General features: G+C 39.8%; 2 protein-coding genes and 1 long non-coding RNA gene across 4 annotated transcripts; 2 read left to right on the forward strand and 1 right to left on the reverse strand.

Annotated features, from left to right (window-relative positions):
- Nucleotides 1-8,065: 8,065 nt before the first annotated feature.
- On the reverse strand, nucleotides 8,066-8,885 carry LOC116208275. Its single transcript, XR_004157027.1, has 3 exons — nucleotides 8,825-8,885; nucleotides 8,362-8,493; nucleotides 8,066-8,173 (listed from the first exon to the last, which is right to left on the reverse strand). It is a non-coding gene; the product is annotated as an uncharacterized LOC116208275 (long non-coding RNA).
- A 3,639-nt stretch (nucleotides 8,886-12,524) lies between these two features.
- On the forward strand, nucleotides 12,525-13,363 carry LOC116208271. Its single transcript, XM_031541615.1, has one exon. The coding sequence runs from the start codon at nucleotides 12,545-12,547 to the stop codon at nucleotides 13,346-13,348; it is 804 nt and encodes a 267-aa protein (XP_031397475.1). The 5' UTR covers nucleotides 12,525-12,544; the 3' UTR covers nucleotides 13,349-13,363.
- A 254-nt stretch (nucleotides 13,364-13,617) lies between these two features.
- LOC116208273 lies at nucleotides 13,618-14,546 on the forward strand. Of its 2 annotated transcripts, XM_031541618.1 has the most exons (3): nucleotides 13,618-13,988; nucleotides 14,064-14,252; nucleotides 14,370-14,546. In XM_031541618.1, the coding sequence occupies exons 1-2, from the start codon at nucleotides 13,734-13,736 to the stop codon at nucleotides 14,235-14,237; spliced, it is 429 nt and encodes a 142-aa protein (XP_031397478.1). In that variant the 5' UTR covers nucleotides 13,618-13,733; the 3' UTR covers nucleotides 14,238-14,252; nucleotides 14,370-14,546. The 2 variants fall into 2 exon arrangements, with proteins under 2 accessions (XP_031397478.1, XP_031397477.1); XM_031541617.1 differs by having other exon boundaries at nucleotides 14,064-14,431.
- The last annotated feature ends 268 nt before the right edge of the window (nucleotides 14,547-14,814 follow it).

A 14,814-nucleotide genomic window follows, 5' to 3' on the forward strand; every position in this document is an offset into this window, starting at 1 on the left:
TTGTACAAGACGGCCAAATTTACGCAACCGATCAAACGTGGGGATTGGGTCTACGTGACTTATCACTATTTAACACCGCGACACTTGCTAAGAGGGGATGGGGTTTCTGACCACGGGCTCGGCTTTATGGGTGCTAGTCGTCCGAGGCAAGTATGGGGAGAGGACCGATTCATCATTGACACTATCCCTTAAGTCTACGGACTCATGGCAATGGAAGGGTATAGCCAAGGCATGGAATAGGGTTGCGGGAGGGGCAAGCTGGAGTGTACGAAATGGAAACACAGTGCGGTTTTGGGAGGATCGGTGGCTTCGAGGAGGTGAGCCTCTCATACGCATAGCGACCAGCATGGTCGATGCTTTAGCAGTGGGTTCACGGGTTAAAGAATACGTCTCTACGGACACAGGAGGATGGGATTGGAGTAGGCTCGAACACATGCTTGATTATACCACACTCCTGAAGGTGGCTGCACATCGACCGCCTGCACCTGAGCTTGGCGACAATAATATTTGCTGGGCGCTTGAACCATCGGGTGCATTCTCGGTCAAAACAGCCTATGCCATGCTTGCTGAACCACAATGGAATGCAGAGGATTCGATCTGGAGATACGTGTGGGGATGGTAAGGGCCTCAACGGATCCGAACATTCCTTTGGCTCGTGGCACATGGGAAGCTCCTAACAAATAGCCAGCGGGTTTTTCGACATCTTGCGGTCTCAGGGTTGTGCAAGTTTTGCTCTTCTGAAGTGGAAACAATCCTACACGTACTAAGGGATCGCCCTGCTACTAGTGCAGTGTGGCATAGATTAGTGCCGCGGACTCCTCGAAGCCGTTTCTTCTCGGAACACCTTCGGGGCTAGTTAATGTTGAATCTAGGGGGAGATGAGAAGTGGGCAACTCTTTTCGGGGTGGCTTGCTGGTTATTCTGGGGTTGGAGGAATAGGGGGCTCTTCGCACAAGATTTTGTGCGGCAGACTGAAGAATCTAAGCACATTCAAGTTGTAGCATCTGGTTTCGAGTGCGCAAATACATCGAGACTAGCTGTGTTAAGCCAAGGAAGGAATGGCGGTGGGTGCGATGGAGGCGACCTCCTCCAGGGTGGATTAAGGTTAACACCGATGGCGCTTCGCGAGGGAACCGGTCTCGCAGGGGCGGGAGGTTTAATATGTGGAGACGACGGGCGTTGGATCTGTGGCTTTGTACACAATGTTGGATTCGCGACTTCGACGATAGCTAAACTGTGGGGGCTTTGGTTGGTCTCGAACTAGCTTGGGATCGAGGATACCGATACGTTGTCCTAGAACTCGACTCTCAAGTGGTGCAGCGGCTGCTATCAAATCAGCCACCGACCAATTCCTATCTCGATCCACTAGTAAACAACATCAACAACATTCTCTATCGTGACTGGCATGTAGAAGTCAGTCATACGTACCAAGAAAGCAACATGTGCGCTGACTGGATGGCTCGATGGGCAACTAGCTTCTCATTAGGCTCTTATTTCTTTGTTGCTACTCCGATTGGTATTAACGCCCTCCTGGAGGGCAACTTTGTAGGGGCTTCCATATCCCGTCTTTGCGTAGTGTAGTTATTTTATTGTACGGGACTTTTGCCCCCCTCTATCACCGAAAAAAAAAATATTGCACTATAATTATAGATTCATAATATATTAGAATATTTTCTTGATAAAAGAATATAAAAATTTTTAGTATAAATTGGAGCTATATTATGTATTTAATATATATATATATATATATATTCCGTTGAGCAATGCGTATGTAGTCTATATATTCCACTGCATATTGTTTACTTATGTATATATTCTATTAGACTATTCACTATACATAATATTGCGTATAATCTATATATTCTACTGCATGATTACCGAAAAAGAATATTAAAAATTTTAAATCCATAAGTGATGATGTGATAACGCGAGAGAGCTCCGTTTTATGTTTTTTAATGATGTGACGGCATGAGAATTCAGCTCAAAACTTTGTTTATATAGATATCATTTTACTATATATAAAACTATTATACATATTTATTTCCAATCATTTTGATTTCTCTTCTTTTTTTTTTTACTCTCATTCACAATATGTTAATTATTATGTACATTCGATAAAATATATAATTTGAAAGTCATTGTTATATCCATATTCATTCGTATATTGTCATATGTGTTAACTATCAACTTTTGTAATATGAAAATTCCAAACGAGTTACCGCACAATGCACGGATGTCAACTAGTATATAATAAATTTCAACATATCTAGACAAATTCTTGATTAATTTCATATTTTCTCTATATCTTATCACATAATTTTAAAATTCTTGGAAAAAATCATGATTTTTATTTTATTCATCGATTTCTAATAAATTTGCCAGCTGAAATACTATTTTTGCATATCCAAATCCAAATTATAAAAGATTTTTTGATTTCATATAATAAAAGGAGAGAGTGAAAAAGAAAAAGAGTAAAACCCTAGCCACCACGGCGAGGGGGCGACCGCACTCCGGGACCCCTGCCCACAGTTGAATAAGTGCTTGACCACAACCACCAGGCCTAGCCAGCAACTTATAAGAGAAATGATAGGGGTGATTAGTGACCCAATTGCCATCGCCTAGGCTAGCACTTGAGGCTGATCAAAGACAAGATCTCGGCCTCTAGCAGCATGCAAGGGTAGGACCGATGGCAGACTTAGCGGGAAAGTTAAAATTTCCCATCAAAGCTAAAACAAAGCAAAACGATTTTTTTTTTTTGCTGTCGATGGTGTCCGGCGCCGTAGCAACTGATTAGTCCAACGGGCGGTGTATTGTACGGCCTAGGGCCCGTCAATTAAACCCCAGATGCCGATCCCCGAGAGAATCGAACCCTAGACCTAGCCTACTATTTATTGTTAACTTAAACCAAAACGATTGTGGATTTCAGGACTGGGAGAAACCATTCCAAAATTTATTTAAATATTTAAATAGATGCAAAGTTGCGGTTAAAATCAAGCTGACACCCGAATGAAATTAACTTCCGCTAATACGCTAAAGATATCAGTGCAATCTCAAAAAAAAAAAAAAGAATGAAAAAAAGAGTTGCAAAGTAGAGGAGGACCAGATACATACCAATGGCAAAGTTGATCTTCGTCTGTTGCTGCAGAGCCCGTTCTCTCTCTTTTTCAAGGAAACTCTTTTCTTCACATCTCTTGGATGGAGAAAAGACTTTGAACAGACGGGCCCCCAAAGAATCGATTCATTGAACAAAAGGTGTGTACTAGAAATTTTATAGTGCAATTATTATATGGTGTAATCACTTTTTAAACCATTAAATGATTAAGTAAATATTTATTTATTTATTAACTATTATGATCCATGGCTCAAGAAAGTGATTGCACAAAAAGTTGATTGCATCATAAACTTTCCCATATAATGTTCACCAAGTCTTTACCTTTTAAAGCATCAAATAATTTCTCTCATTTATGACGGTTGGTAGAATTGCAACAAATCCATTCTCTCCATTTATTGGCCATTCTATGTTGGGGCTCAAGCCCTTTAAATGAGAGTCTTAAATGATTCTTCTTTCCTTTAAAAGCATCCATTTGTTCACATAGGATATCTATATCTATCTATCTATCTATATATAATATATATATAAATGAAATAAAGTTGAGTCGAACTCTCACGCCCCCGTATCATCAAAAACAAAAAACGGTGCTCCCTAGCGTTGCCATCATCGTTTATACTAAGGAAATTTTTTTATATTCTTATTAAGAAAATTTCGTTAATTTATTATGTAGTAAATATATAGATTTATATATAAGGCACAATGAAATATACACAAGGGAATAAAAAAAATAACGTAAGGCCCAATAATATATATATAGGGGAACAATAAATGCAATAGAATATACAGATTATAAATAATCGCACAATATTTAGATTATATATAATAGAATATGACTCAATAAGGACATTATAATAACTTGCATTGCCATATATATACATAAAAGATATAATTGCCGTACCAAATAAATGCTAGATAATTTGTGCACGGCGGGTGACAACTTCTAATTTTTCATAGCAACAATCTCACCAAACAATTGGATTCATCATATACAAAATATCATTTATTTGTACATATATTATAGTCAAATTTATATAGAAGGAACTGTGTCGTAAGCCCCACCGCAGTAGAGTTCCCATGGTGCCTCCATCACAGTTCTTCTGGGTTGAACGTCCTTTCTACTTAAATTTAATTTTTGGTTATGTCAAAGCATTTTATTTGAAGAGTTCATCTTATGAAATTCACAGATTGGGTTTCCAAGGCTGGAGGAAATACTTCTTTGCCGAATGGCGAAGCTGTGAGATGATGAGCTTCCTCTAGGTTCCTTCCAATCAAATGCCATGGGGAGATTCCAGAATTGGAGTCACTATCGCTGCGGGACTGTGATTCTCTTATTCTTTGATTGAGATTTTGATTCATAGAATGAATTTTTTTTAGTGCAAATTTTAGAACTAATTGCTTCGATATTTGGTTATTTTAATAATATTTTCAAAAAATTTTCTTGATTGAACTTTGATTTGTTAATGAAATTTAATGCAAATTCGAGTTTGACTGTTTCAATATTGATTGTTTTTTCAGGATCTCTATTCCAGTTCCATTGTGAACGTCGTTTCAGTAATTGTAAGATTTTTTAGATTTATATACCTTGAATATTTGTTTTCTATTCTTATTTCATAATTTAATGGAAATCTTTTCTCCATGATTTCCGAGTTCAGATAGTTCTATTTATTTATTCTTATTCTTTGATTGAATTTTGATTTATAGAATGAAACTTTAATGCAAATTTCAAACTAATTGCTTCGATATTGATTGTTTTTATACAATTTTTTCCAGTTTTATTATGGTTGTTGCTTTAGTAATTGAAAATCATTCTATATATATATATATTATAGTTCAATTGAGATCTTTCTTTCATCAACTTTGAGTTCAATATGTATATTTATTTATTTACTTCTATAAAGCTTGATTTGAGTAGTCATAACAATGATAATATTAATATTGATTTTTACTTTCGATAATCAGCTTCATTTATGAGTATATATTTTGAGTTTTACCACCCTTTATTTGATACATGATCAAATATAGGATAAGTATATTTTTTAAAACTTTTCACTTATTTTGCTTTGATAGGATAATTATCTTAGATTGTGTAATATAATATTGAAGAAAGATATTCTGTATATTTCCGCTTTAAATATTTTTATATGTATATATGTATATTAGTAGAAATAATAAGAGAATATACTCGGTATCTCGAATTTTATATGGGAATTTTTACTTTATAAGAATTAAAACTTAAATTTATAGGGTGTTTTTCTCATCATAAGTCTTTTTTCAAGCACATTTTACATATTATAATAAAACTAAACAAACAGTACTATTTCTATAGTTTTAGATTCTTTTTTCTAAATTCCTAATATTTTATAAAACTCAATCATATATAGATCACTTTTTTTACATTATTTAACGATATGAATAAGTTTAGCTATTTCAATATTTCTATATTCAAATTCCTTAGTAATTCATTAGTAATTACTCAGTAACTGTCCGCGCAATGCGCGAGCCTTCATCTAGTCAATCAATCAATATATAATATATAAAAACGGAAGCAAGAAATATAGGACCTCCGTTTGATAACCCTCCCCTTCATCTTCCCCCTTCTCTGTATCGTTGTTTCCATCTTTCTCTTGCGTCCTTTTCATATTCCAAAGGAACCCCCAATATGCTCTGATTCAGCTGCAAACGAACCCCCATTATGCTTCGATTCAACTCCAAATTCCCCATGGAAGATCTCTGGGAAGGTGCCATAGTTGTTCCCCTCTCTCATTGAAGAATTTGCAGGCCTCCTGCCGTTGCCATTGAATAACTTCGACAGGTGTTGCCGTTGCTTGGCAGAGGTCCTCCTGTTCTCGGAGGTCCTGCCGTTCTCTCCCACAGGTTCTTCCGTTGCCATTGAAGGCTTCCCACAGGTTCAGTAGTTGTCCCTCTTGTTGCATAGATCAGCTTATATATTATATATTGATATGCGAGTGATTTGCAGTTCTCCCAACCTAAAAAACCCAAATTCTCACGAAAACAGGTTTCATTCTGAGCTCATAAGCATCACCGAGGTTAAGGTTTCATTCTGTTATGTGTTTCTTGCTTCGATTTCTGTGCATTGTCATCGTGGAAACTCTCAGTGCCGGGCTAGATTGGATGCGGTTTTGATTGGAAATGTTGATTGAGATTATCGGAAACTAGAAATGATTGAACTTGCGGTCTTCATTCAGTATACATTGGCAGATTTAGATTTCATTCTATATATATATATATATATATATATATGTAGATATAGATTTCTCTTGTTGTTAAATTGCCAAGAGTGGCTGGATGGATCGATTTTTTAAATATTTACTGATTTTCTTGAAAATGCAATTATTATTGATATTACTGTTTGTATGATTGAAGAAATTATCCATGCATAATTTTTATTTATTTGATGGCAAGAAGTGTAAAGTGATTGAACAATCTATGTTTATTGATGATAAATCCTAAAGAGAATATTATAACTAGATGTCAACTAAAAATAGAAAATATAAAGGCCCACGTAATGCGCGGGTTGTGAGGCTAGTTTGTAAAAAATGATAGTTCTATGCTCAAAATTTTATTTTATTTTATTTTTATATATTTTTGCCTTTAAATATTTCCGAGAATGCTCGAGTCCACCAAAGGATGAGTTGCAGTCTGTATTATTTTTTAGATTGAACTGGTCGGTTCAATTCAGTCGAAAAATCAATTGTATAATTTTCAATTTAAAGAAAAAAACAAATGCCCCGTTTACATTGAGAAACTTTTCCGACTTTTTGGAAAATTTTCATAAAAGTGAAAATTTTGTAAAATATGTGTTTTACCTACCTAAAATGAAGAATAACTTTTTAGGAAAAGTGTTTTTTTTATTCCCCAAATTTAAAGAAAAATAGAAAAATACTTTTAATAGTTTTCCAATTTCCTTCTATTTAATTGGAAGGTGTTCTTATCAATTAGTTTTCTTTTTAATTTAATTATATCAATTATAAACCCTCTGATTAAAAGTGGTTAGATATTGAATATAAGTTTGAAAATTCTCAATTATGAGTTCGTGAACATGATTTCTTGATTTTTTTAAAGAAATAAAATTAGAAAATGAGAAGAAAAAAATGAAAAGAAAATTAAAGAAGACTTTTCTACAGGCCCAACATTCTACCATCAAAATCCTAATCTTAATCCACAAATATTTTTCTTGGAAACCCATAATGCATTTAATTTTTTAATATTACTTGCAATTGAAAGAATAAAAAAAAATTTCTAGCGCAACACGCAAATTCACCTGGTTAAGTAAGTACATGACAATTTGTCCTATCGATTAATCCCTTCGTCTTCTCCTATTCCACCGGCTTGTCCGGCCCTGGCAGCCCACCCTAAAGAACTAATCCCACTAGGACTTGGTATTTTTGGTGAACCTTGGGCTTGGTTTTTTGACCTCCCACTGGGCTTGTTAAGAACATGAACACGAACATGGAGTAATGTGTAAACTTCATAGGGAATATGTTGATCATATCTTATTTCATTGCAATTTTGACTCTATCCTTTGGAGTAATGTTTTGAGGACTTGGAGAATTCGATATCTTCTACACTTCAGGCCTTTATTTTTCAGCTTGGTCTAGTGGACTTTTGCTATTCACGAAGTTAATCCTTCTTTATATGATTTGTGTACTTATTAGGTCCTTTGTCTTTGTCATGCAATTCGTTTTTGCAGAATTGGTGCTTTAACCTCAGCTAAACAATACAAGAAATTGGTGTCCTCCTCAAAACAAAGGCAACTAGCAAGGACTGAATTAGGAAATGTATAACTCTGGATGAAGAAGTCAACAGACAAATTAATGAACAACATCCATCCAATTATGAGACTAACTTCTCTCATGTAGAATGAGATCAGAAAGACATTTAGATAGGTCTCATCGACCTCCAACCGTTTGTCTTTTCCCTCTCTAAAATTCACGCAAATTGGTACAAAAAATTAGGGGAAAAGAAAAGGAAAGGTCATATTTCTTGAAAGAGTTGGAAAAGGCAAAGGAAGCCCCTTGATCCGAAATTCCCCTCAGTAATCTGCAACATAGAAGAGAAATTAATCAGTGCAAAAATTTCGAAACTCGGTATATAACGAATTTAAGCGCTTAACTGTTAAGAGTCGGAGCTCGAAGAGCTTTTCTTAATCCGAACAACCAATTGGGAATGTTATACTTATAGCAACTGAACTTGGATATGCAGTAATCAATATTGCGGCGATTACTCACCGTCCTTTCTCCGCATGCCCCCAAGCAGCGCCAGCAAGATAAGCCCAACCAGCACAGCGGCGGCACCTCCTCCCAGAATGATTGCTAGTTGTCTTCCAGAATGATGGTCTTCCTCTTCTCCTTCACGATATCCTGTCACGACAACACCATTAGAGGCATATGAATGGCATCGAGTTAATTCCGATGACCGATGCTGGATTTTGGTGTATGGAAGGATGACCTTAGACATGGCCTTGTGTGGTAATGAGACCCAATGTCTAAGTCCTAAAAAGTGAAGCTCAGAAGAGTTTCGATCTGTAGTCGAGCTTCACTAGCTTTAGTCGAGCTGACTGATACTTGGTTCGGTTGCTCAACTCAGGTTTAGTAAGTCGAGTTTTGTCCAGTACTCAAGCTTCGGTAGCTCAATAATGAGGAATTAAACATACGACATGCTAACACAGATTGATAGCTGGACAAGGACTACCTGGGAATGGAAATCCTCCGCCTCCTCCGATGCCTCCACCTCCTCCCCCGATGCCTCCTCCTCCCCCGATGCCTCCGCCGCCTCCCCCGATGCCTCCGCCGCCTCCCCCGATGCCTCCGCCGCCCCCCCGATGCCTCCTCCGCCTCCTCCAATGCCTCCGCCGCCTGCCCCATTGCCACCCCCTCCAAAGCCGCCACTGCCTCCAGTACCGCCTCCTTGGTTATAGCCAAACGCATAGCTCACCGAGCACCGGTCCAAGAACACCCGACCCGAAACTGATGTCTTGCACTCTTCCTTGGCATTCTCCACTGCCTCACTGATACACTCACCACACTCGCACCCTTCCATGTCTCCCTCGCACTGTGCTACCGCCTGGAACCCTTCCCGTTCCACTGTGCAGTAGCCATGCCTGCTTACTACCTCACTCTCCAGCTCCTCAAAAGCCAAATTCCATTGCTCATCGAACCCCTCGATCTCTGCCCTCTCTTTGCTGCAAAACTTGTGCTCCATCTCATACTTTATCCTCCCAACAGGCAAGCGATCTTTTTCCTCCGAGAAGGAGTCGGCCTCATAGCGGAGGGAGCACCCAGCCAGCTGGATCTTTGCTGCTATGGCTCTGTCACAGAGAGTATTTGAAACATCGGGGAGCTTAGCGACACAACGGTGGCAGTCTTGGTTGGTAATGTCTCTTTTGCATTGGTAAAACCCCGAAATCCCTCCGTGATCATCACCTGCTAGGTCACATGATGATGCAACATCAGTGGGACATGAAAGGGTCAAATCCATCTGAAAACTTAACTCGGATAATAACCGATTGGACCTAGCGTCACTTATTTTATGGTCTCAAGACAGTTGTGAGGCCTCCCGTGCTTGTCGTCTCATTTGTGGATGAGGAAGAGATATAAATATAAAGCCAACACAGACTCAAATTCAATCTGTGTTGCAGTACTAGTGAACGAACGTTAAACAGTTAAATGAATATATGCAACGTACACATATATTACTCAAAACATCTACACGTATGACTGCTTGCAAGTAAAACTTGGCCTTTTCCAGTAAAATGGTATGGAAAAGTAATTGAACAGAATCACCATATAAAACAGAGACATAGTTTTCATGGCATTTCCTATATGAGACTTTTCACTACTTTATACCCAAAGTGGTCTAAATAAAGAGGCCCAATTAGTAATCAAGAGTACTGATTTGGATTTCCCAGGAAGGCCTATGCTCTATTACCTGTTGTGGTCCTGAAGAACTTGGACTGCGAAGAATGGGATACAAGTTCACTGAACAGAGCCGTGAATGCCTGTGCACGGGAAGAAGCAGTGTCGGATGTATCTGCGAATCTCTCGTTCGCACAGTTCTTGTAAATCAGCTCAGAGTAATCTGTGCTGGGCTTGGCAGAGGGTAAGATAAACCCAAAAGGATTAAAAATAGCAGCTCATCTGCATTAACAGAGAACTTAATTGAACTCGCCATTAGAAGTCAGAGTGACTAGTGAGGACTGGTTAAAGATCTCAACTCAGAGGTTGATCAGACATTGGAAAATTTTTATGTAGAAATGAGAGACTAAGCCAACCACAGGATATGGTTGATGGAGTGTACTTCGAGGGTTAGGTTGTTGTTGATGCTCAGTGGGTTTTTGTAGGGGTGGCTTGGGAAGTTGGAGATCATCAAGAAATAAGAGCTGTTTTCTTGCCAACCCTTATCTAACTGCTGAAGCAATTTGAGTGAGCTTAACTTGATACTTTCTCTCCATTGGTGGGACTTGGGAGTAAAGAAATATCTGCCCTGAAAAAGGATTTGATGAAAAATCTCGAAATTGGAAACATAAACCGATTGAGATCCGGAGATTGGACTAACTTAAGCAATGATGGCGATTTTGATCAGATATCTGGCAGCAAAGACAGCTCCTAGTGGCTTGTGATTTTCACAAACAGGCTTTCTGGTGAACTTCAAGGCAAGCCAAAAAGGCAAAGCCTTCGTGCAAGAAGAGTTGCACATCAGTTGAGAATAGTAACATCCTTTTGATATATGAATGAGAAGAATTAGGCTTCTAGCCCAGATTGTCATCTGCATTAGTTTAGAGCACCAAATTGTTATAATTTATGCATATAATCCCATTTTCTTCTTTTTAACTTGAAGCAGCTTCAATTCACTTATGTTTCTTAGACCGTGCACGTGCATACAAATTCCAGCAAGCGGTTTGATATAGTCGATTCAGGTCTATCACGAGGCAGCAATAAGAGTTTCAGGCTTTCTACATACAAATTGCTTGGGTTTCTTATGCTCTATGACTTTATAATTCAACACCTACCCGCCTAAATCCCTTGGAATGGACTGCTCTGAAGTAGCCTATGCAATGGAGTATAGTCATACAGGGTTTCCGACTTTGCCAGTCCCTTTTGGATGTGTCCCGTGATAACACGATCAACACGATTTTTAACACGGTAGAGCGCATGCTATAATAGCACCGCCGGCAAACAGATATCTTGATGGGGCATTTGTTAAGATATATACTTCTATTTGGACCATCAGTTAGAAGTATATTGATGAGGGCAATTATATTTCGAAGATTCACATTGTTGATGTACTTCTCATCAATTTCGGAACAATAAAATGACCCATGACAAGTGTACTAAAGGCACACCACAAAATCTAACCGATGCTCATCACTAAGCAGTGACAAAAAGCGATTTCGTGCCTGGTGGATGAACCACTAAATGGGTTTGTCTTTTCATGTTAGCTTGCCTATTATCTTTCCAATAATAGATCATATGGCCATTGACACGTTCTTTGGGCTTTTGATAGGGAAGTCCAACGACTAGCCCAATTTGGCTGTTCTTTATTTTTCCAGCAAAGCCCACCGTGCAGTTGATTGTTGAAGGACCGAACTCATAAGCTCAAACCTTCCGGGGGCAGCTTTTTTATCTAACCCAGTTATGCTGCAGTGTTCTATCTATAAGCCCCCTGCATCAGTTCGTATCCTCCGCATATGAAATACGGGAGACTGAAGTATTTATCTCACTGGAAGTTTACCAAGAGAAAATACGTACGCCGATAATTATTTCTGTACTTTAGCTGCCACTGGACATTTCACACCTGGAAATTGAGCTCATCCAATTTGGGGACCCGTCCATTACTCTCTCTTTTCCTCAAGCAATAATACGCCACTTTTTCCATAAGGCCCCACTGAACCATAATTATCTTTGCTTTCTTTATTTTGTTTAGGTATGACCATAAGCATTCGGGTCACTTTCAATTTGTGCAACTTGCAGCCACTGAGATATGTGCATAAAAAAGGCAATTGTATAGAGATAACATTTGACTATTCCAACTTGTACTAAGAGTCAACTATCAAAAACCTGTCATAGCTGAACAAACTGTCCGTTCCCATCTTCCTCTTGCTGTCTTGTGCTACAGTCATCGAGATGGCGAATAGTCTTCAGCATGCTGTCCATGAACATGCCTTGATCCTACGAGAGTTGAGCGAGAATTGCAGAACCCATTGCTATTTGTGCAAGCAATGTTTTCATGGTCCAACCTATTGTTGTCTAGACTGCGACGTCTTCCTTGACAAAATGTGTGCCTTCAGAGAGTTGCCTCTGCAGATTCGGCATCCTTCTCATCCGGAGCATCCGATCAATTTTGATAGCACTGATTGTAGGTACTACTGTCGCGGATGCAAATTAATTGTCTGCCTCTGCCATAGATGCAGTTATGACTCTGCCTCCTGAAGATAAGCACAAAGTGGTGGAGGACGATGCTCAGCATTTCGCTCACGAGCATCCCCTCTCCGCTTTCTGTTTGACAACACAGAGCTCATCTATCTGCAGAGCGTGCAGGCAGCACATGGCCGGTAGTGTTTACGGTTGTCGCCAATGCATGTTCTTGCTTCATGAATCGTGTGCTAAATTACCCAGGAAGATGCACCACCCATTTCACCACCAGCACCCTCTCACTCTTGTTGCCGATTTTGCTGTTGATTTTGGAGACTGTTACGACTGCAGAGTATGCAGTCATAGATCCCGCTTTATGTATCGCTGCGACGAGTGCCGGCTCAACCATTGCATAAAGTGCATAGTTTCGACTCTGCCTCCTGAAGGTCAAGAAATGGAGGACAGTACACAACTAGAATTTTTTTTCCACAAGCACAAGCTGAGACCTTTGTGGGTGGAAATGGAGAACAGCATCCTCTGCCAAGTTTGTCAGTTGAAGATATCTGGCGAGGTTTATTGTTGCTTCGATTGCATTTTCTTCCTCCACAAGGCATGCTCGGTGGATCTACCCCAAGAGGTGAAACACTATCTCCACAAGGAACACCCCCTCATCCTGCGAGCAGCTGCTCCATACAATGAAGGGATATTCCAGTGCACAAGCTGTACGTCGGGTTACAACGGCATGACATTCAACTGTGAGAGCTGTAAGTTCGACCTCGACCCACAATGTGCACTTCAAACTCTTTCCGCTGTTACAGGAGGGGCGCTCCGGAAATTAGACATTTTTCCCATCCCCACCCTCTGACACTCGTTACTCTAATGAGGATCTCAACTGATCGATTGCGATGCTTGCATGAACCTCCTGTGGTCTAGCCTATAGCTGCCAAGAATGCACGTTCAAATTCATGCTCCATAAACCATGTGCCGAACTGGCACAAGAGTTGGAACACCAATTCCATCCGCCACACCCCCTCATTCTTCTTTCTCGGGCACCAGCTGAATACTTCTACTGCAATGCCTGTCACAAAAATCAGAAGGTTTCACCTTCTACTGTGCCGAGTGTGAATTCTACCTGGATTTAGAATGTGTTTTCCCGTAAGCCGACCTTGAAACATGAGCGCCACGAGCATAGCCTAGCCTATTTTCCGGAGAATTACAGGCTCGGCAACCTACACTGTAATTCTTGTGGCATGGGTTGTAATCGAGACCTCTACCGCTGTGTTTCGTGCAATTTTAATCTTCACCATGACTGCGTTCCGCTACCACGGAGTATTGACCATCAATGCCACCCATATCATCCATTGATCCTCTATGATAATTTCATCGATGGAAGGCCGGAATGCCAGTACTGCGATAAATGTGAGGAGATCAGGAATCCAGACCATGGCGTATATCGTTGTGCAGAATGCTGGTACACAACTCACATCGAATGTGTGATCCCGATTGTAAGTCCATCATCCAGAAACCACTAACTTCTTGACACAATGTCAATGTTGATTACCATGCCTCTGATATTTCAGGTGGAACCAGAGGGCCCAAAACCTAGTGAAAATCCGATCCTCGATGAGCTGGATAAAGAGATTGCAAGCCTAGAGACGAAGATAGAGGTACTGGAGAGAAATCTGAAGGCAGCTAAGGGAAAACTGGAGGAGCTTTCAGAAAAGAGAGTCTTCGAGTACATAAACAGGCCTTGATGATAGCGTGAGCAAGTAAAACCGCACCGGTTCCGAGATCCTTTTATTTTTTTCAAGTTGTGAATGCGCCCTCAATTGTCTTGTGTCTGATTAGATCTCATTTTCTTTTTAATGTTCGTGATGGCTGTAAAGAAAACGAGATAGATCCTTCCTCATTCACAAGTAATAAGTAACGCACTTCTCCAGTCGTACTCTTCCGCGTTTGGCCATAACTGGGGGTAGTGGAGGCTTCTGCAGGTTCTTGTACTTAGCTGGATTTTTCACATTAGTCTACTGGAGGTGGCTGCCTTGTGTGCATACTTCATCCCAGAACGGGGTTACTGCCATTCTCCACGGCCTATGGCGAACTTGTGATATGATATATTAGATGCCTTCTGCTGGTGGTTGACGGCCCTCTGATGGTCACTGACTGCAAGTCGATTGTGGCTTATGTACATCATCGAGGGTAGGTGGGTGCTCCAGGTGGTAACAGCTATATAAATCCTGTACCAGATGGACCATATATCTCAGACGTGATCAAGAGAAAATGACTCATCGACTAAAAGTCACTGGTCAATTTCTGAAAATTATGAGGGGC

The sequence above is a fragment of the Punica granatum genome, chromosome 5 (genome assembly GCF_007655135.1).
Source record: "Punica granatum isolate Tunisia-2019 chromosome 5, ASM765513v2, whole genome shotgun sequence".
Classification (NCBI taxonomy): domain Eukaryota; kingdom Viridiplantae; phylum Streptophyta; class Magnoliopsida; order Myrtales; family Lythraceae; genus Punica; species Punica granatum.

Coding starts and splice junctions, on each gene's coding strand:
- LOC116208271 (XM_031541615.1), top strand. CDS start 12,545: ATGACTCTGCCTCCTGAAGATAAGCACAAAGTGGTGGAGGACGATGCT.
- LOC116208273 (XM_031541618.1), top strand. CDS start 13,734: ATGGGTTGTAATCGAGACCTCTACCGCTGTGTTTCGTGCAATTTTAAT. Junction 13,989..14,063: donor TCGAATGTGTGATCCCGATT/GTAAGTCCATCA, acceptor CTGATATTTCAG/GTGGAACCAGAGGGCCCAAA.